Source organism: Euprymna scolopes, chromosome 11 (genome assembly GCF_053919585.1).
Source record: "Euprymna scolopes isolate OS-2025 chromosome 11, ASM5391958v1, whole genome shotgun sequence".
Classification (NCBI taxonomy): domain Eukaryota; kingdom Metazoa; phylum Mollusca; class Cephalopoda; order Sepiida; family Sepiolidae; genus Euprymna; species Euprymna scolopes.
In genome coordinates this window covers 64065376-64089588 of record NC_136492.1, presented here as the reverse complement: position 1 = coordinate 64089588, position 24213 = coordinate 64065376, and the positions used below count along the sequence as shown (strand labels likewise).

The window sequence follows — 24213 nt, the reverse complement described above, 5'->3', positions numbered from 1 at the left end:
CTTCAAAATTTTGCAAATCGGACCTATACTGCACAAGCACCTTTAAAATTGTCAAATCTGACCTATACTGCACAAGCACATTAAATTTTTTCAAATCGGACCTATACTGCACAAGCACCTTCAAAATTGTCAAATCGGACCTATACTGCACAATGACCTTCAAAAGTGTCAAATCGGACCTATACTGCACAAGCACCTTCAAAAGTATCAAATCTGACCTATACTGCAAAAGAACCATCAAAATTTTGCAAATCCGACTTATACCGCACAAGCACTTTTAAAATTTTCAAATCAGACCTTTAATGCACAAGCACTTTCAAATTTTTCAAATCGGACCTCTACTGCACGAGAACGTTAAAATTTTTCAAATGGGACCTATACAGCACAAGCACCTTCAAAATTTTTAAAATCTGACCTATACTGCACAAGTCCCTTAAAATTTTTCAAATCGGAACTATACTGCACATGCACCTTCAAAATTATCAAATAGGACCTACACTGCCCAATAACCTTCAAAATTGTCAAATCGGACCTATACTGCACAAGATCCTTCAAAATTTTGTTAAATCGAACTTATACTGCACAAGGACCTTCAAAATTTTGCAAATCCGACCTCTACTGCACAAGCACCTTCCCAATTTTTTAAAAATCGGACCTATACTGCACAAGCACCTTCAAAATTTTGCAAATCGGACCTATACTGCACAAGCACCTTAAAATTTTTCAAATCGAACCTGTACTGCACAAGCACCTTCAAAATTTTCAAATCGGACCTATACTGCACAAGCACCTTCAAAAGTGTCAAATCGGACCTATACTGCACAAGTACCTTCAAAAGTGTCAAATAGGAACTATACTGCACAAGCACCTCCAAACGTGTCAAATAGGAACTATACTGCACAAGCACCTTCAAAATTTTTCAAATCCGACTTATACTGTACAAGCACTTTCAAATTTTTCAAATCAGACCTATACTGCACAAGCACGTTAAAATTTTTCGAATCGGACTTTAGTTTCAAAGTGACGTCTCGAATGACGATTTTTCGAATCGGACAAGCTCGTTAAAATTTTTCATATAGGACCTATACTGCACAAGCACCATCAAAATTGTGAGATCGGACCTATACTGCACAAGCACCATCAAAATTGTCAGATCGGACCTATACTGCACAAGCACTATCAACATTTTTCAAATCGGACCTATACTGCACAAGTACCTTCAAAATTTTCAAATCGGACCTATACTGCACAAGTACCTTCAAAATTTTTCAAACTGGACCTATACTGCACAAGCACCTTCAAAATTTTCCAAATCGGACCTATACTGCACAAGCACCTTCAAAATTGTAACATCAGACCTATACTGCACAAGCACCTTAACATTTTTCAAATTGGACGTATACTGCACAAGCATGTTCAAAATTGTAAAATCGGCTTATACTGCACAAACACCTTAAAATTTTTCAAATCGGACATATACTTCACAAGCACCTTATAAATATACACCAATTTTATATAATCCTGGGCTACGTCGAGTATTCTGCTAGTACAACTATTTAATACAATCCGGGGCTACGCTGGGTATTGGGCTAGTACATATATCAACCAATCTTATCCGATCTCAGGCAACGCTGGGGTATTCTGCTAGGAAACATTCAATGTATTTCCACCAACGTCGGGTAACTGCTAGTACATAATACTTTTATATAAATTCCGTAAAACCCTTCCTTCCTCCTTAACTGAAGATTATATAAAAAACATAACCTCCCAATACTAAGAATGTCTTTCTGAATAATAATGTTTTTATTTAAGAATTTGGAATCAGCAGTTTAACGATGTGTGATGTCTGGAATAAATATATAATATGCATCATTTTTTTACTTGGTCTTTTGGCTAAGATCAAAGTGTAGGATGGATACATGTGGCAAGTCTGTGTGTACGAAGAGGAGCCAAATTTGAATACGTGTTCCCCGCCTAGGTGTGGAACGCGCAGTTCTGTAAAGTTAAATTAAACAAGTAGTCTCTCAGCTAGCTGAGTGTGTGTTCCATCCCTCCCCGATTAGGAAGCCTCCAAGATCCCCATCCCCTCTTACCTGCAATTTTTGTTTTCACCCCTTCCTCTAAATTTTACCCATCTTGGAGAAAAAGAAATACAAACTAACCTCCATCCCTTACCCACAAAAATTTTCTTTTCTCCATTCACCCCCATCTAGAGGGCATCCCCACCTAGAGACTGACCCGCAGAAGCGAGGTTCCTTTTACAAACCTAGTGGAACGGGCAGTTTATCAACTAGACGGGGTTGGGAGGGTCCTACTAATCACCTTTTGTTTTTTCTTCCCCCGCCCTCGATACAAATGAATTATTGTACCATTTTATTGTTATCTTTTTTGTTTTTACACGTCAATAAAAAATGTTTTAAAAATTGGGAGTTACTAGGACGTCCCCCAATATGAAAGGGTGAATGCGGTATTATGGTGAAAGAAGATACTAGCTGGGAGAAACTTTTGACTTTGTTTAGTTCTGGAGTGACAAGGATGACCAACGACCCCCAAAATCCCCCCTTTTGAGTTGGCCATGTGCCTAAGTTTTTTTGTTCATCGTTAATTTTGACTGTATTTTTTAACATGAATAAAAGATTTAATATCTCAAAGTGTAGTATCTGTTCCTAGAATTAAAGTGGTTTCATCTTTCACCCTCATCCCCACTAAGATAATAAGGAGGTGGTCATGCTTTGCATGTCAAGGTTTAGAGAAACAAACGTCACTCGAAAATAAGGATGGCCTTCTGTTACATGATAAGGGCTGTCCCCTTTTCATGTAAGTATAAAAATAGAGAATTTAGTTAAAATGAAATAGCAACAGACGGAATTCGAATCTCGTAATTTAGGTTTAGAAATAGATTACGTGTGAGAATTTAAAAATGTAAAACAAACGTTTGTTTAGAATATAGATAAATATTTCAAGGAAAGAATGTGAACTATCAAGTTTGTTATGAAATTTTAAATTGAAAGAATGCAGCTTATAAGATAATGTTTTTAACATATTGGAAAAATAGGTTACTGAGTATAGGAAAAGTTTTGGACACGTATGTCCAGAACACGTGAAAGAAGGCACATGTTTTAACATGTGTATGACGTCACGGAAAATAGAAAGTTCTAGAGATAGAGAAAAACTTAAGTTAGAAGAAACAGTCAGTGAGAAAACTGAGAGAGAGTCAGCCGTCTAGGAAGCGAGACGTCACTTTGAAACTAAAATGTGAAGCCTTGAATTCTTGGTGATGGAAACAACAACGGCCGGTCGTGACGAAATAAACCATCATGTGTTTTGTAAAGCTCGTCTTGTCTTATGATTCTTACAAAAAGGTAAAGTGAAATTGTATTATATATTTGTGTTATAAAATGTCTTTACATACACGTCTCAACATCATCATGTCTACACAATGTCTGAACAGTGAACACTATCCCCTTCACTCAAAGAGCTTCTTCTTCCAATCTACACATCTAAGGAATGAACATTTAATATATAAGAATCTCTCCTAACATGAACAATCTCTCTAAGTCTCTTACAACTTCTCTCTCTCTCTCTCTCTCTGAGTACATCAACATCCCTCTTAATAAAACTCTCTCAATGAAACCCCTAAATAACACTTCTAAATAAAAATATTTTTAGTTCAGATGTGATTTTTGGAATATGACATCTTGTCTGAATGTAGTAATCGATAAATATAAATTATGCATCTTTTTTATAATAGAAGATAATGCTTGGTAGAAAATTAAGCTGTATAAGATGGTTACTTGATCTTTTGGCTAAGATAATGAAATTGAACTTTATTTTCTCACACATGCACATACACACAAAATATTATATATTTTATATATATATATAAAAAAAATGCATACACAACACACAGACACCTTTTTCTTTTTCTTTTTGGAAATATGTCAAAGTTTTTCTCAACGCTGGGGTTAGTTAGATTAGGATCCACAGAGTGAGTGAGGTATTGTGGTAAATGTTGCCAGTCAAGAGTAAGACTCCAAAGTCTTCATTATTCACTTTTTGTCACTTTAGTCACAAAGACCCTGTACCCTCCCCCTCCCCATTTCTTTTAGGGCCTTGTGCCTAATTTTGTTATTAAAAATTTTTGTGTGTTGCAGTTGCAAAATTGTATGTCCAAATTTTTGAAAATAATAAAATATATAAGATCAAAGTGTAGTATCTGTTCTTAGAATTCAAGCGGTCTTATGTGTAAGTAAACAAATGCTGATTAACTCATATTATGCCACCCACCTTCCTCCCTCTAAATAGAATCGGGTCATAGTGTAACTAATATAAAAAAGAAAATGGCCGTTTGTTTTTTTGTTTTTTGTTTTTTTGTGCAAACAGGCATAAGTCATTTGGACAAAAATAAGGAGGCGGTCATGCCTGGCACGTGTAACTTTTGAGTAATCCCAAGTAGTCACCCATCTTAGAATGACCAGACTACATATGGCTTAACTTTAGTGATCTGCATAAGTCATTTGGTCGAATAATATAAATGACTCGGTGGAAAGTCTTAAAACATAGTAAAACGTTTCTCATTTCCTTTCTACACCTCTCTCTATCGCTCTCTCTCTCTCTTTCTCCCCCTCTCTCTGTCGATCTCCCTTTCTCTCTCTCTCGATTTCTCAAACAAAGATGGAAAGAAAATGGTCATATGAAAAAAACAAATAATCTTAGCTAATGTATCGTATCAAACCTAATTTAATAAGCGTTTTTTTTTTTTCTGGAATGTTTTGCTCGTAATGTTTAGTTTAATTATCGTATCTAACTATTTTTAACCTGCTAATAACTTTGGTAAAGTTGTCATAATGTCTAAATTAATATTTTTATTTGTATTTTTTGCTGATAAGAATCTATTAATAAAAACATTGAATTCAGACATCACCATTACTGAGTGGTGACGTCACGTGACATGACTAAGCGTTTTTTTTAATTTCATATAAATATCATTAGATCATCACATTATTACTACTTAAATACATAGGAAAAACGAAAAAATGTCACTTTTTGGGGTGGTCCCCCTGCAAAAAAAACACCTAGCTAACACCCTTAGACTGATCCCAATGGGCCAAAAATTCGATATTTGTTGTCCGGAGGGTGGGACTTCAATATGACACCAAGTTTGTGAATTTTTGTTTTGTGTGTCAAAAGTTTTTAGCGCACACACAAACACACATACATACATACAAACATACATACACACATTTTCGCTTTTATATATATAGAAGATAGATGGCTTGAAGTTTAAAACGCAAATGTCAAGTACCATGTTCAGTTGTGCTCTAAACAGAAACATTCATTTCAAATGCACCCCTGTCATATCAAAGAACCTATTGTTGATTTTATATGTTGGGCCTTTTGGCTTGTGTGGTAATACAACTTCTCAAATGCAATTGTGATATTAGGTTGTATAGGGTATTAACTTTGGTCAAAATCGTCTGTTCCTTCTTTCATCAAATTATTTGGATTATTGATACTTATCAAAGACATTCTGATGCAAAACCTATCTAAGAACATTGCCAGGCACATAAAGTACCTTTGTGTGAAATTTCATAAAAATTGCTCCAGCCGTTTTCAAGTCTATAAGGAACAAACTCACGTACACAGTTCCTTTTCTATAGTAGTAGATATATATATAAAAGGAACCTTCAATAAGTTTCCATACTTTTTTTGTATGGGCACTTTTATTGATAGTACGCACATGAAACTCTAGTCCCCTTTGAAGTAATCTCCTCCGGCTGCAATGTACTTGTTGTACCATTCCAAGAACTTCTGGAAGGCCCCATGGAAATTCTCTTGTGTGAGCATGTCACTGACCCTCATCACTGCCTCTTTCATCTCCTCAATTATCTCATAACAGCCGTTGAGGTTTTCCTTGAGTTTAAGGAATAACCAAAAGTCACAGGGAGCAAAGTCTGGACTATAGGGAGGGTGGGGAACTGTCTTGATGCTCATTTTGGTCAAATAATCAGTGACAAGAATGGAGTTGTGGACTGGTGCAATGTTCTGGTGGAAATGTCACTGAGCCGATTTGAAGAGTGTTGGGCTCTTCTGATGGAATCTATTCCTGAACTCCCTTAAAACCTCAATATAGTATTCCTTGTTGAATGTCTGTCCAGTCGGAACCCAGTGCATGTATTATTATTATTTTTTTCTTTATGAAGATGGCGACCGTTATTATAGTTTCACAGTAATCCGTTCATCAGGATTAACAAGCAGTTGCTTATAACATTTTATTAACACATTTGCTGCCACCTGTAGCCTTATTAAATTTATTGTCATTTCCAAGCTATGTTTCTGCAATTTCCAAAAAAAAAAAAAAAATCAACAAATAATGCATATGAATATAATATGGAATATATATTAAATTTGTATTTATTTTTTTAAAGGAATTGTCACGGCTCACTTTTTACTAAAAGAATTGTCAGTTTTTAATAACTCAAATCAGCTTTTATTTATAGTGAATCATTCAACTTATAACTTATATACGTATACGCTATAAAAAACATAATACATGGCAGGGGCCAAATACGAGATAACTTGTAAACATACTAGTCAATATATGTTATTTTTATTTTTTCAATATGTTATTTTGAGATGCCAGTTCAAGTTAAAGACATTTATTGTACGTGCTGAGCACACATTGATTAATAGAAAAAAGAATTTCATTACAACGAGTTACTTGTAACAGGCAAGGCTAAGTATTAGGTTGGTGCAAAAATAATGTTGTTTTTTGACATGAAATTGAACGTCAAAAAACGACATTATTTTTGCAGCAACCTAATAAATGCCAGGATACGAGAATACTCGTAGTTGGCAGTAAATGTATTAAAACAATGTTGCAATGCACCCATCAAACACATGCCAACATATAAAGCGGATATTAAACTGATATGATGTTTGAAATAAAATTATTTTACCTACTATTATGATATACAATTAAATTTTTTAAAAATAGGTAGAAATGTAGGATTTTTTATTAACATTGTAAGCAGATGCTGCTATTTAGGTCATGATTGAAAGCTGTCTTCATTTTAATAATCTTTGTAGCCGAATAAAATACTTTCTGAAAGAAATTAAATTCAGGGCATTCATTGTAATGCAGAACGAGCAACTAACAGAGAAAGTAAATAAAGACATGCAAGAGTTAATTTGTGATAGGCATATTGTTAAATAAAATATGAAATTTATTTTTAATCATCAGATTTTATAAAACTTACTCAAATGAAAGTGTTTAAATTTTATGAGGGGGCTCATTTTTTTGGTTTTATTTTGTTTGTTTTTTTTAAATGTTACATCAGCTAGAAAGTAAATGCCCATCTTACAATGAATGATCTACTTAGTTTTTATTTGATATTATTTACATTTTTTTTTTTAATGATATACACATGAGAAATTATGAATTTATTAAAAACCGAGTTTTTAACTTTTTTCCAATATGGGGGGGGGGGTCAGCTTTGCCTGGGTGTAAAATATGTTTAAATATGATATTTTAATTTATCCAGATTTCTTATATATTATTATAGAGTCGTGATTTCAAAAGTAAAAAAAAAAATATATTGAGGTGCCATCAGCTACAATTGAAATCGAAATTGTAGCATTCAAAGCTGGTGACATTATCCCTGCACCAAGGTGACACACATATAAAGTGGTTAAAAATAAAAAATTAAAAATAAATTAAGCTGAATGTACAAAATGTTGTATGATTTTTAAAAAAACTTTTGACCCATTTTTGACCTCTTAAAAACAATTTTAACTGACTAAAAGCCGATAAAAGAACAGCCTGTAAAAAAATCAATTATTTGAGGGCCCCTAGCGCCGCTCTGATTTTTAGTTTTGGAGGAGATAGAGTTTGAAAATATGGAGACCGGACAGACAGACAGACAGATTAAATTATTTACATTTTTTGAGCGATATACTCATGAAAAATTATGAATTTATTAAAAACCGAGTTTTGAACTCTTTTCCAATAATTATAATGAGTTTCTCAAATTAAACAGTTTAGTATCTACTATAATAAAGTCATATTCCTGTCTGTCTGTTTGTCTGTCTGTTTACAATTTGATTAATATACAAAAGTTACAGTTTCAAATTAATGTAATGATAAAAAAACTAAATGGACTTTATATATCTTCATTCCATCAGCCCTATATATGCACTATTTATTCAAAGGAAATTTATATTACAGGAATAACCTAATTTACATATTACATTAAAGAAAATCTGTTTTAATAATTAGTTCTATGTTATTTATAGTTTATTTTAACAGAATCGTTTTAATTTTTCTATTTAGGAATATTATTTAAAGTTGATTTGCATGAATTATTTTCAATTTAATTTATTTTTTTAAATAATATTGGGGGCGGGTATTTTTTTTTTTTTTTTTTTTTAATCATCCAATGTATGTTTGTTTCTACTTTAAAAAATCATTAAAACATATAAATAATTGTGGAAGTGGGGAGGGAGGGGGGCTCTACTGCTACCCCTGAAAAGGCGATTGAATTTTTGTATTTTTATCAGTTTAGTACTTCTGCAGTTTACGAACCGTGCTAATTTTTAGATAGGATTTTCAAGTTAAATTCAATTTTTACTGTATGTTTTGTTTATTAAATTGTTATGTGAAAGTACAGAATAGTTTAGAAAAAGAAAAGCCCTCCCTCGCCCATATTAAGAATGGGTTTCTAAATACTAAAATCACTCTCCCCCATTTATATTTGAAACAGAAAACAAAAAAAAAAGTAAATAAATAAATTGGAGTAATTTCTATGTGGTTTTGAATGTCTTAAGTGTTGTTTTACTGTTTTATATCTATTCATTTGTTATCATTTTTATTTTGCCTAACATGAGTATTTCCCTCATTTGAGCTTATTCCTCCCATCTTGAAAAAATCCCCCAAAAGTTTATTGCCCTCTCTTATGTTTAATATTTTATTTCATGTCATTTTACCTCTCCTACAACAAAAAAGTTTATTAGTCAACCCTCAGTTAAATTGGATAAGTAAAAAAAAAACAGTGATACTGTCAATCATTTTGAATACAACTTTCTTATTGACAAATGTGCATGTGAAATGGTAATGTTTTCAACTCTTCCCCCACCTTTATATTTGAAACAGAAAATAAAAAAACTAATTTAAAGTAATTTTTACATGGTTTTTGAATGTTTTGTCTTTTTTTTTTACTTTTTTAAATCTATACATTCGTTATCATGGCTTTTATTTAGCAAAACACAAGTATCATTTGAGTTTACCCACCAGCCAAAAAAAAATATATAAAATTGTTTAACCCCCTCCCCCACACACACATCATGATCAATAATTTTTTGCATTATACCTTTGATCGATTACCAACTACTGAGTGGTAGATCCATATGCACAAAAAAAAAAAACCTCCTATTTGTAACATTAAAACAGTTGCAAACAAATCTGAATGCAAAATTTACAAGAAAACTTACTTGGTGTTCCCTGGGATGGAAGTGGCGTATAGTAATCAAAAGTGCTCAATATTCCAAGTACAGCATAATCACGTTGACGCACCGATTCCCGTCAGATCACCAAAGTTAAGCAATGTTAAGCCTGGTCATTACTAAAATGGGTGACCAATTTGGGAAGTCCAGGTGCTGTATGTAGGTGGACCTCGACACCTCCCTGCAAAAAGTTGCAAAAACCTAACGCCGTCATCTCCCCTAACGGGGTATACTTGTGAATGGGACCGCTTGTGAATTTCATACTCCTATGAAACTTCCTCCTTCGGAGGAAGCCGGTTAAACCCTGAATAGGGTTGGTGCTGACTGCACAATATTCTAAGTATAGCAGGTATGTCCAAACACAACCCAGCCAATGCTGGTTAATAAATAAGTGTATTATTTCTATATTTTTGTGCTTTTCTATATTTTTTCCACAGATATCCTAAAACAACTTGAAGAGAAAGGAAAAATCGAAGTTGATAACTCAAAAAATGAAGAACTTCTGAAAAAGAATTTAAGGTTTGTTCTGTTTTTCATTCAAGCTAAAAATTGCACTATTTTGATTTTACCGAGGTCATTCCAAAAGTAAGGCCACCTGTTTTTTAACTGAAAACCTAAAACATTGAAGATCTACAAAAATGGGAGTGGTACCATTAAAAATGAGCGACAGAATTTGTTTGTCTACATAGTCACCACCATTCTCAATGCAATTTTGCTAGCCTGCTTTCGTGCCTCGATTATAAAAGTCTGGAGTGTGTTTTGTTACTCACATCTCTGTTGCTACTCTGAAATCGACAAACCTATCTCCTAACTGTGCTGACATTAACAGTATTGGCTTTTTAAACGTTCAACAGGCACTGAGGAATGTTGATCAGTTCAATTTCTTTCTGCATGGAGGAATTCAATTAGACATCTCTGCTTCTGAATAAATTTATGCATTCATGCCCTGAAAGTTTCATCTCTCTGTTGCAGATATTGATGGTGTGAGACACTTAAGAAAGCAACCTCTCTCACTGACATGCATCATTAAAAGAATATTGAGAATGGTGGTGACCATGTAGAAAAATAAATTCGGGAGCACAACATCATTTGTTTTAATGGTACCACCTCTGTCTTTGTATCTCTTCAACTTTTTGAATTAAAAAAAAAAAATAGGCTTTACTTTTGGAACAACCCTCATATGACAAAGCACGCTCTGGATGCCCATGCACAGCCATTGTTAATCATTGATGAAAGTGCTAGAATATAGAAATTTCCTGGTTTGTATCTGGGGGGGGGGTGCATTTAAACCACTGGAAGAGATGAACCTCCAGTCTTAGTAAAGACAAACATTGAGGATAAGGAAAAACACTGATGTAAGCCTAAGTTTTACTGCAGCCATTTTACTGACAGAGATTAGTAGTTGTACCAAAAAGTGTGGTTGGTTCTACACAAAGCCTTCACCACAATAAAGAAAGTCATCCATATAGATTTCTGAATAACTTAATTGTTGTGACAGACCTCATACGTTGAAATCAACAGGAATATATATATATATATATATATATATATATATATATATATATATATATATATATATATATATACTAGGTGGAACAGCAAAAATGCCACATTTTTAACATAATTCTTTAAGCCTTTGTATTTCAGCAATTTATTGAAGAACTTTTCTAGAAATTTCATCAGTGGTTTGCAGTGGTTTCATTCTTAAAAGTTTTGGGCAAGAAAATGATCGAAATTATCGTTAGTCTGAAAGGATAAATTTTGAATAATATTATTCAAACCAAATTTGTCAGTAAATTTATTAATCTAACATAAAAAATATCGAACAATTGTTAGAAATTTCCAATAAGACTTAAATCAAACGTTAATCATTTCATAATAAATTCCACAAATATCAAAGGGCAAAAAATGTTAGACTTCAAGAGTTGTTTCCTTTCTTTGCAATAACTTCCTTCACTCTCTTTCAGGATGCATCACAAGCTTTCTTGATGAATTCTTTTATGATGCCTTTTTTCTTTGTCTATTCCATGGAATTCTTAACAGTGTTGTGGGACTTTTTAAAAGCTTTTCTAGCCAGTTCATTCTAGATACTATCATCTAATGGATTATAATCAGGGGAAAAAGTGGGTCAAGTGTCATCCTAAAACCTGTCCCCAAATTCATCCTTGAGAAACTTTTGAGCGATTCGGCTTGTAACAAGGAGCTTCATCCTACTTGAAAGTGAGCTTGACTTCTTTATTGATTTTGTTGGGTCTTGTCTGATCAACTACTTCAGGATATTGAGAAAGAATCCAAAGTTTAACATCTTCTAAAAAGTGAATGTAACAAGCTTCAGTGGGTCTTTAAACATTGTCAGTGAAATTTCTTTGCCATCTGATGTGACGCAAGCAAAAGCTATCACTTCTGTAGCTGTTTTGCTTTTTAAAAATGGGCACTTGGATCTCTTTCATGAGGATTGGAAGCAATAATACAACTGCTTCATCGATTTGAATCCTGTGTGAAAGTCTTATCATCCATGTAAAAAATCACACCAGGATCATGTTTTTCAGGAGATTTTTTGCCCTCTCGAATCTCACTTTCATACAATTTCATTTTCAAGTCTTTGATTGCCATTTGAATTCTCATTGCTGATACTCTTCAGTCATGAGTCAAGCCTCTTATAGATTGAGTCAAAACATTTTTTTATGGAACTCTTCAGTTTCAAATTGAAGTAACGATCATTCTTCCTGTTGTGACTTCCTGATCCAGCTTTTCTTTCAACTGTTCCACTTTTCTGGAACCTGTCTAAGGTTCATTTGATAGCTCTTGGATTAACTTTGGAGATGGAAGCCAAAGGTTTGAATGCTAGCGCCATTTTTGGAGGCTTGTATGATCTTTTTTTTCAGTCAACAATAGTCTGTTGATGTTACAAGCACACGATTATTGAAAACGTTTTTGTTTATGATCTAATAACTTAAATATTAATGCAGAATTTTTGGAGAAATAATAATCCTGTCTTTCTTAAGGCACTATTCATGCACCTGCACAAAATTATAAGGATTAGTTTTGTACTTTTAGTGATGATAAACATATGATGACATTGACAATTTTGTTGTCACATTCAGTGTGTATGTATATTAGTGGCCTGGCAAGGCCACAAGGGAGACAACTGAAGCAGCAAAACTGAAGCTGGCCTACAGGACACTATATATAAAATGTAGGCAAATTTGGGCATATTTTATTAGTTTGAAAATATAGGTTCTTTTTTTACTAATTGTCATAAAATTTTAACCATAGAATAGTATCATAATCTTCAAAAAGCCTGCACATTTTCATGTAGTTTCGTCCCATAGACCCAAAGATATGAGCATTTCGATATTCATTTTGGCTATGAGTACAGATATATCCATATATATATATATAGAGAGAGAGAGAGATTGATAAGAATTTAACTAATGAAGGCTCGTTGGGAAGGTAATGACCTGAATTGTGTAGTGGGTTATGTGACATTTGCCCTTAAGGTCGCACATTAAGGGGGTCATCTATCATCCAGAGCTGATTTATGGCACTTTTTTACAGCTAAAATATTTCAATCATAGTCATTTGCTTTTCTAGTTTTGCATATGAATTACAAAATATCTAATATTTCCCCAAAATATTAGATATTTTCTCCCCTCTTTGGTTTTTATACATAAAGTAAATTTCATAGTGTATAAGGATTATATGATACTGGAAACATTAAAAAATCTTCCAATCTATTTCCAAAAGAGGGGAGATAACATAAGAGAAATATTTGGAATCAAGTCTCCCCTTGCTGTTATTTCAAATCATTTGAAACCATAGCAGCAAGTTTTAGTCTCCCCTCCCTCAAGGGGCAGAGGTTTTGGAGAAATATATATAACTCTGTGGACCTTGCTTGCTTGCATCTTGTTTTCAATGATCAGGCAATTTCATCTTTTAAAAAAGGGATGACAACTGAATATATATATATATATATATATATATATATATATATATATATATAAAGTGAATGTGTCTGTGTGTCTGTCTGTGTATCTATGTGTCTGTCTGTCAGTGTACATTTCCCTATGCAATAACTCTGTCAATTTTAAGTCTACAGACTTGAAATTTGATATACAGGGTACTGAGATTTGGGAAAATCAATATGATCGGTTTTCGTCCAGAAATTTCGCTGTTAAAAGGTCAAAGTTCAACGATTTGACCTTTGAGAACTCTACCAAACTCCTCCGACAATTTTGGGTCTACACACTTGAAATTTTAGATATAGGTTCCTTGGACATGGATCTAACTTAATAACTTGATTTGAGGCCAAAACAATAAATTTTAAGAGGTCATAATAGGGGTCAAAGTTTAAAAAATTAACCCTTTTTTTTTTTTTTGCTGAACATACACCTACAAACATCCGGGCAACGCCGGGCTAAAATGCTAGTATATATATATATATATATATATATATATATGGGCATGGGTCAGAGACTAAGGAATAAGGGTGAAGAGTTGTATGTTTTGGTTTCAATATATATATATATATATATATATATATATATATATATATATATATATATATATTTAGTTTTGATCTCACTAGTATATATTAGGTTCATTATAATAATTGATAGAAAATTGTCTCTATAATAGTAAATACCTAATCAGCATGAATTAAACTATCATATTTAAGCATATCTTACAATATATATCTATAGTTTGATCAGTCAGCAGCTAGATAGGTGACCATTTGGGAATAGGAAATGTTGTAAGTAAACACTCCACCTAAGTGTATAAATGAATATTAAACTTGCTGAGAAACATAACTGGTGAGAGACTAGTGTTTTGTCACAAGTATGGTTCACTTAATGCAATAAGACTACTGAGCAATAAGATCTAACAGTTTTCAGACTGAGAAAGGAATTACTGTTGCTGCTATTACTACAAGTGATGTTAAAATTATATTTTTATTGTAATTTACCTTTATATTATAGTAAAATTAAAAAAAAAAAAACTCATATTATTAATATATGCGTTCTAGTAAAACAGGATACGTAAAGGAAAAGAACTCAACATGATAAAGCCAAAGATGTTTGGAAAATTGAATTCAACGCACAAAAATAAGTTGAAAAATATTTATTCACATGCTTGTCTCAGAGCCAAGCATTTTATTGTTATTTATTTTATCCATTTATTATTTTATTTTTGTAAACCAGTATTTTAGATCATGTCTAAAAGAGGCTTGAAGGAAAATCTCATTAATACTTGGCTTAAGTTACACAAAAAAATTTTTCATTAATAAGCAAGGTAAAAATGAAGGAGAAAGAAAGGACAAACTTAGAAGAGAGCATGAAAAGGAAAACAGTTTGTATTATTCGAAATAATCAAACTACCATTTCAACATCTAACCTTTTTCAGGTGTATCTTATAGAACTCTGAAATCTTTCTGTCAAACTTAGGAATCTGCACGTAATTTCAAACGGAACTCTTTTTATTTAATCCACAGGGAAGCATGCTCTCATTCCGTCAGCCATGATCAAATAAAAGTCTTAAGTAAATGATGATTATATTCTTAGTATCACTCGTACTGAGAATTAAACCTTTGACCTTTTAGCAAAGTGTCAATTAGAACTGAATTTTATTTAATACTAGATGTACCCAGCATTACCCGGTATTAAACGTAACAATAAATTTTGTTAAAAAAAAATGAAGTAAAAAAAAAACAAAAAAAAAAAACGGAAAGAAACTGAGACATGCGCATGTGAGTGTTATGCAGCCGTAAACAGTTCACTTCTTGTAATTTAAAACAAAAAATACTTGAGCTGAGATCATAACCAAACCTAACATAACCTAAAGGCAGTGAGTAAAGTATGATAACCATTAGGCCAGCTTGCCATGATCTTTAAAAAGTGTTTTCAAACCTACTTATTCTTTACATAAAGAAGCTGTCATGTGAATGATTTGCACATGTTCAGTTGTGAAACAGTTGACAAACAGATAAAAATCCGAGGCCCCTCCCCAATTATCAATTTTTAAAAATTTTAACTCCTTAGCAGCCTTTTTTTCCAAGATGAAAACCGATTAAAAAGTTTTCCACATGTCAAAATACCTTACATACTAAATTTCAAGTTTGTACATGGCCAACAACCTTTTGACTAGAAGCAAAATGTAGTATCTGTTTCTATTTCATCTTTCCTCTCTTTGTTCAGTGGAGTAGAAATTCTTCTAAACTGAGGCATTTTTTTTTTTTTGTCTTAATTAATTCAGTGTTCCTTTTTGATAAATACATTAAAAATCTAAATATTGTGTCTAACTATGCTCTCATGGGGAGATAAGTAAATTGGAACAGACTAACAGATAGAACTTCTTATAAGAGCTGTCCATTCAGTCTGTGATTTTAGTGAAAAAAATGTTATTTCAAACTTAAGCATGACAAATGAATGGGTCAATAGACAAAGTCTCTTATAGAAATGCTTGGATATAAAAAATAAAAGAACAAAGATGCTTACTGAAGCAAAACAACTACAGAAAACTAGAATTGCAGTCAATACTGTTTAAAATTTTATATCCATCAATGTTCTATTATTTATCTGTTCATTTTATTTTATTTTATTTTTTACTTTTGTTCATGTTGAATAAAGCATACTGCCACTAAAGCATAAAGAGCTACTATGATAGAATCCAAATTCATAGGAGATAACCTGGACGGGGAGTTGAGCAGTAAGATGTTTGTTCACATTACATTTTAATTTCTGCATGTGGGTAGAGTTATGAAAACAGAGTAGAAAGAGAATTCTAGTCCAAGGAGAGAAGCTTATTAGAATAGAAAATCTTCAAGTGGTATTTCTGTCTGTTTAATCAAAACTTAGAAGCTATAAACCTGACATATGCTGATTCAGTATGACCCCAAAACTGGTTATGGTCAAAAGTTATACCCTAATATTCTTTCAGTTGAGGTCATCGGGGATAAAATTAGTGCATAAGAGATCAGAAAAAAATTTTATTTTTTTTTTATTCTTACTAGTTGTTTGAGGGGGGGGGCAAACAGAAAAAATTACTGAAACTAAGTCGGGCTGTTGTCTGCTGGTTGTTTCATCTTTTTCTTTATTTCTATTATATTGATGCAGCCATAAAAGTGTGCACGTTAATCTATTATATATAGAGTAAATGTTTGTTTGTATGTCCAGGTCAAACTTTAAAAAATACACAACTAACACTCAGAAAGCTAGTATTTTTTTTATCAGTGTGACCTCAGATGTATTATATCTAAAATTTAAAAGAAAAGATTAATTATTTGGGAAGTTATGGCCATTGTTATTATTATACCAGTAACTAAAGGGAAGTAACTTTGTTCTTGTCTTTTTAACACTTCCATAAAACTCTTGAGAGCTTCAACCGCCTGTAATTTACATTCTATGTCATATCTGTAAATATTATCAACTTTCTTTTCCCATGATTCTAGCTTTTTATAAGTAGAGTCAAATGTTTGAATTCTGTTGACTATGCTCACACCTGCTGAGTTGGTAATATGTACTAGCCAACATAGCCGTTAGTTAACATTGTTTTTCTTTTTATTACAGGTGCCATGTATGTAAAGCAGTTCAGAGCAATATGCCAAACCTTAAGACACACATTGCAACTCATGATTATAATAAAAAGAAATAGAAAAAAGAACAAACAGTTATTTTATAATAAAAATTGTACACATCTTCATAACAAAAAATATATATATATTTGTTGGATTTCATATGAAATGCACACTCCACAATTGTTTATTTATTTATTTTTTTATAGTCAGTTTATCAGCAATACAAGTATGGCATGCTGAAAAGTGCTCCTTGTTTTCTTTTTTTAATCCGTTCTTAAATCAGTAGAGATGGGTGAGTACTTAGATATGGAGAAAACGTATTTGTGTTGCATCTGTGTGTTTTATATATGTGTGTATATCGTACACATTCTATCAGCATTAGGAGAGTAAATAATGGCATGTTGCAGACTCATTATCAATGCGTGTGTGGGTGTGAGTTTAAACAAATATAATAAAGAGTTCTTTGAAATGGACTGCTAACTCCAGTCCAAATATATAAGTAGTAACAGCAATAAAACTTCAGACATGCATGACATACAGATAAAAGGATATACCTTTAATTAGGTTTTTTCATTGCTGATGCTTCTTGCTGTTAATTCCTCCTCATCTTGTAGACGCTGGAATAAAGGATCTTCCAATATCAAGTGGCATGCAAATCAACACAAAGACAATTTCTTTTGTTTAAGCTTTATTTCAGTCTTTAATGCCTCATGTGACCGAGACACAATGCAATGCCAAACTCTCCTCGCTAGCCCTTACATCTTCAAACTTGTGCTGTGTCCTCTCGCCTCCCAAAGACCAAACGAACAACTCTATTTCTAAGTAGAAACTCTGTCTTTCCCAATTCGGTTGTCACCTATATAATCAACTTGTTCTTTTGTTCTCTAAGCTTTGACCTCTTTCTAAACTAGACAATTATATCATTCTTTGACGTTCAAGATCAAGCGATTTATTATTGTTATTGTTTTGAGACATTCCTTATTTGTTCCAAATATTTCATTTGTATTTATTTGTTTCAAATATTTATATTCTAAATTCCTCATATTTAGCTTTGTTAATTTCTATTCACTCGCTACCGTAGCACTCTAATTTGTCACATTTGGATGGCAAAGCTATTGAGGTTATTCAGAAATTTTATTACCTTGGTGATACTAATGGAGCACAAGATAGAATGGGTTCTAGTGCGATAGCAAGGATTAGGAGTGGATGGAGTAAGTTCAAGGATTTTTTTTTGTCATTATTAACTAGCAGAGAGTTATCACTATCAAGGGAAGACTCTGTCAGGTATGTATATTCAGTGTGATGATGTATCGAAGTGAAACCTGGCTAGTGAGGGTTGAGGACATGTGTTGCATGGAGAGAAATGATATGAGAATGATATGACAGATGTGTAACACCAATCTTAGACAAACTTAGTTCTGATGAGCTCAAAAGAAATCCAAATTAAATCTGGACAGTGTGAGAGATGTGTGCATTATAAGAGGTTTCGATGGTATGCCGACGTCAATAGAATGAATAAGAGCATCTGGGATGTATAATGCAAGACTTAAAGACAGGCTTAGCTTCGATGACACCATAGAAAGAACTGGACAATATAAGGAGATGCATGCAGGACAATCAAGAACAGCACAATCACATTGACACACCGGTTCCCACCAGATTACCAAAGTTAAGCAATGATGAGCCTGGCCAGTATCAGATGGGTATGGTAAGTTTTGCGTATTATCCATTACAATTTTTAAAAGTGGCCTTTTGGTCATCACTTTTTTGGGGCTGCAAAATATCAGTTGGATTTGATGTATCACTTTGAGAATCCAACTGACATTTTGCAGCCCAAAATAAGTGATGACCAAAAGGCCACTTTAAAAAATTGTAATGGATAATACGAAAATAATAAAATAAAAATAATTGAAATGGATAATATGCAAAACTTTTTTGTTTAATTAAAACTATTTTAAATTTCGTAAACTTTACAGAATAAAAAAAACGTTTACATTTTTTTTTTTTTGTAAGCAAAATATATAAACAAAATACATAATTTTATTTACAAATCTTTGTATGACTTTTATATAAAAATGTTTTCTATTTACTTGCATTCCTGCAAGGGCAAAGTTAGAAGTTCTACTATTAAAAAAAAAAGTGTTTCTAATTTAACAGTTTTATTTATAAATTCTTTTAATCAAAAATCTGTGTATAATAAAACGTGCTTGTAAATAAAATTATGTTTTCCAACATTTTATTTTATTATACTTGTAAATAAATACTTAATATGACTTTCTGAAAATAAATTTTTCCCTACACTAAAAACTGACCTTGTGTCTGATTTTTCTCTTGTGGGAAGGTAATTAAAGTTTAAGTGTTTTTGGTTTGTTTGTTTTGTTTTTTTATATAAAAAATAAGTTATAAAAAATTTTGCATAAAATTATTTATTTATAAAAATTTTTTATTTGCTTATATATTTTTCTTACAGAAAATATTGTAATTTTTTTTTTTATTATTATTCTGTAAAGTTTAAATGAAAAATAATTAAACAAAAACAAATTTTACCTAATATCTGCTTTTGTCTGCTACCAATTTAAAACATAGTTTTATAAACCAGCACGTTTTTTTTAACGTTCATTAAAAAAAAAAAAAAAACTTTTTGTAAATAAATCTTTTGTGAATAAAACCCTTTTAAATAATAAAACATTTTTTCTTTAACGAAAATCTGTGATCTTAAAGTGAGCTGTGCTCTCCCTACTCTTCAACTCAACCAGAAGTAAAAGTTCAAAAATATAGTGTCATTGAAAAAAATATCCTGTCAGACATTGCTTATCTTGGGGTGTTTGAAATTTGTATGGTCTGCGTCTCATGGATCTACTTTGTTATGCGATCTACACCTCCTATTGCAGTCAACACTGTACAAGAGGAAAGAAAATACTTCTCATTGGTTTCAAAAGAATATGTAGTTACTGAACCTGGAGCCCTAATCGTTTAAAGAAGAGACCGTGTGAAACTTCAACCAATTATTCAATGAGAAGTTGCTGAAGGTTCAGCAATCTGTTCCAATGAACGGAAAGCTTACATTAACTTAAATCAACTCAATTTTCATAATTTTTCCTTAAATTCTCAGTATAACTTTGTCAATTGCAATACCAGAGTACATACATAAAGAATTGAAAAGGTCTTGGCTCAGCATAAAGAAAGATTCTTAATTGACAAAAATAAAGTAAGAGGTGTAGATGTTCTTTCCATGTAGATAAGTGGCACCCAATTATATCATGAGAAAAATAAAAGTATATACTACTACCACTACTACTACTACTACTGTTAATAAAAGCAATAAATACACAATAAAAAAATAATATTGGATTGAATTAGACAAAACCTTACATAAATGGATCTTGGTGGGTGGCAGATGTAACAACGTTACTAACACTAATTATTATCTATGTAATAAAAATGAATGTGTGTGGCTGGCTTACTTCAATAATTGTGCAAATTTTATGAGCAAAGAAGAGGCTTAATCTTTATAACTGATAATAATTTATTAAAAAAAAGAAGGAATATTATTTACTTTTAATATGTGCACAAAAATATTACTTTATTATTATTATTATTATTATTATTAAAACAATGAAATGAGGGAGAAAGAAATTTGTCTGTAAAAGCCATTTCAAAGATTTACAAATTCGACAAGGTACACCTGAAGAAAGTTGGAGATTACATTGACTGAAATGTGAAAATAATACTCATGATGACAACAGTAGTCTGAATAATCCAAATAAGTATTTTTGGTCCCCCTATTTATCAGAGAGGGACCTATGTTTTCAGTGGCGTCCGTTCGTTAGTTCGGACAATTGCCAGATAACCGTCCATTAGTTTTTCCTGAAATTTTTCTAGAAATTGTATTTCGTTAAATAGATGTGCACAGTAAAAATTTTTTTTTGCAAAGGTTCCGTTGCATCCACAGGGGCTCAAAAGAGTTAAAAAAAAATGCCCCAAAATGCCAAAAATGACACGTTTTGCCCCATAACTTTTGATCAATCCATTAGATTTTTCTGAAACTTGATCAAAATGTGGAGGCCATTGTTCTTAATATAAATTCAGTATGGGTGACCCTGGCAAAATTCTGGTTCGCATCCCTCTGGGACTTTTAAGGCTAAAAAAACATGCCTTTTTGGAGCTCTTTTTCATATTACTGAAAAACTTGATATGTATGTCTATATAGTTGTTTTCCAGGGTGCTGAATTAAAATATACATGTTTTAAGGTGTGGAACTGCATGGTTTGTCCATTTTCACTGGGATCCGGCGTCCCCAGGAGCTGAAAAGGGGTCACAAATGCCCTAAAATTACAAAAACTATCACTTTTTACCCCATAACTTTTGCCCCATCCATTAGATTTTTCTGAAACTTGGCGAAAATCTGACGACAATGTTGGCCCTTCACACTTCTCACATTCATCATTTCTTCACTATTGTTTGTGGCGTCATCTCTCACATGCGGCACCAGAGGGGGACCATGCACACGCGGCTTGTTTACCGAGTACTTTATCCACTACAAGCTTGACAGAAAAATTTCAGAGTTTGACAAGATACACCTACAAGAAGTTCGAAGGGTACATCGACTGAAACTTTGGTCAAATAACACAAGATGAGAATAGTAGTCTAAAGAATCAAAATAATAAGAATAATCAATTCTCATCTTAAAAAAAGCAGAAGGTGTGTATTCTCTTCCACATATTGCTTTCATTTTATTTGGAATTTGTATAAATATGTCTATCACCTCTACAGATCTTTTGTGCAAGTAGAGCCACATTATGGATAACAAACAAACTTTCTGGACTCCATTGCTTTGCTGGCTGTAAAACTACAATTTACACCCTCTCAAACCTCGATAGAAAATATCAAAACCATCGCATAAACGGGCACCATTGGCAGTTTGCAATCAATACAACATGTTGAAAGGTCGGCTTTTAACACTTGCATTGCTGCCTTGTCTGGTTGCTGTCTTTGGTCAAAATGTCACACCTGGAAGCTTTAGCTTTTTCTATGTAAAAAGGTCACACTATTCTAAAAAGAGTAAAAAAAAAATCAACCAAGAAAATGTTATACTTTTTGGGATGGCATTTATCAAAATATATCTACTTACAGATTACCTTTGCCTTCGTATGCTATATATATATATATATATATATATATATATATATATATATATATATCGGTTGTATCAATTGGTTTTCTCAATGTAAATCTAATGAAACACGTGATTTTTGAAGTGTGCTCAATGTAGGACAGAGCTAGTATATAATCTGTTTATTATACAAATATTATTGGTTACATATGTGCATACATGTTTCAGTGAAGTTCCAATTCAGGGCCAACACTTCATCAGACCAAAAAAGAATAAAAATTTCAAGTCTTTTTTGGCCTGATGAAGTGTTATCCATGAATTAGGACTCCACTGAAACATGTATGCACATATGTAACCAATAATGTTTGTATAATACCCTAACCCTAACCCGACTACACACACACATACACACATGCAAGGGTCGTTCTAAAAGTAATGTCTCTTTTTTATTCTGCCCGAATAGATCAGAAGATATTGCAAATTGTATTGTTATAATGACTGAACTTATGCATTCATGGTCATTCATGTTTGTATAATAAACAGACTACACACACACACATACACACATGCAAGGGTTGTTCTAAAAGTAATGTCTCTTTTTTATTCTGCCCGAATAGATCAGAAGATATTGCAAATTGTATTGTTATAATGATTGAACTTATGCATTCATGGTCAGCTTTGGGTAGGATTGAAACCACTATCTTCAGACAATTCTCACCTGGAACCGTAAAGATTCAACGTCTCTATTATAATAAATAAACGTGGATTTATAAAACCAGAAAATCCAACCTTGATCGCTCTCGTTGATAGTTGTATTAAAGTTAAATCCCATGTATTTTACGTGGTTGACATGAGAATCTTTCAAAAGATATGACTAGCTTCTATTGTGCGGTTATTTTATTTTATTTATAACATGAAAACTGGGAATTATAGAAATACTAGCAGGAGGTACCCGGCGTTGCCCGGGTGTTTGGAGGTGTTTGTGTATGTGTGGGGGGGGGGGTTAGATCAAAACAACCCTGTTTAAAAAAAAAAAAAAACCTTGGCTGGGTGTTTGGGGGTGTAAAAGAAAAAAAAAAGTTTTAGTAGAAAGGTAAGCTTGAACTCCAAACCTTTGACGCGGAGATGGAAAGGAAATGGAAAAAAAACCCTGCAACCTAACCATCTCAACCGTCGGAAATAGATGAATAGATAGGTGTGTTAAGTTGACATTTATAAACCGAAATTAGCAGGTGCGAGAATGTTAAGTCGCGTGATGTTTGACCTAGTTTTGCGCTGGAAGCCAGTTTCTGTTTTCCCCGCTTCGCAGCGATCCAAAAATATCTCGAAAATAGCTTGTAAAAGTCGGGTAAATTAAAGATAGCTGCGACCCGAGTTCCTGAGTCGGAGATATTATTATTTAGACAGCATATAAAAAGTTTTAAGAAGGAGCGAGCCAACCGAGAATCACGATGAAAAAAGCCTTTTGTAGACATACACAAAAAGCGAACACACATACATACATACATGCATACACACATTTTTGCTTTTATATATATAGAAGATAAAAAAAGACAATAAAAATTGTGACATGGCATGTGAAGGTCTGGTGATTCCGAGATTAAACTCCTTGATTGTATGCCCCAAAGACTCAAGTATAAATCCTAGTACTGAGAAATATGAGAAATGAAGACAATTGAAATATGATTTTATGTACTTCCAATATGTATGACCAAGGCGACTGCCACATCAATTCCTTCCCCGCTGTTTGTTTGTTTGTTTGTTTGTTTCTCTCTCTCTCTCTCTCTCTCTCTCTCTCTCTCTCTCTCTCTCTCTGCACATCACTGGCTTCAATGCTGGGAGTAGGATTACACATTCCCGGGCAATGCCAGGGTGTCTGTTTTAGATAAAATCAAATTATATTTCTTTCTTTTTTTTTTTTTTAACTAATTAAAATAAAATTGAAGAGGTTAAAAAAGAAAGCAAAAAGAAAAGAAAACATCTTTATAAGTTGCGATAAGAGAACACTATCATGCCAATCTTGGTC

At 32.7% G+C, this 24213-nt stretch overlaps 1 protein-coding gene across 1 annotated transcript in view; it reads left to right on the top strand.

Moving 5' to 3' along the window:
- Positions 1-17211, top strand: part of LOC145287888 (aprataxin-like) — a 35382-nt gene extending 18171 nt beyond the window's left edge. Inside the window, exons 5-6 of the mRNA XM_080135804.1 lie at positions 9939-10020; positions 17067-17211. Coding sequence (XP_079991930.1) covers positions 9939-10020; positions 17067-17151 — 167 coding nt within the window. The 3' untranslated portion in view covers positions 17152-17211. The remainder of the gene's footprint in view (positions 1-9938; positions 10021-17066) is intronic.
- Positions 17212-24213: the final 7002 nt, after the last annotated feature.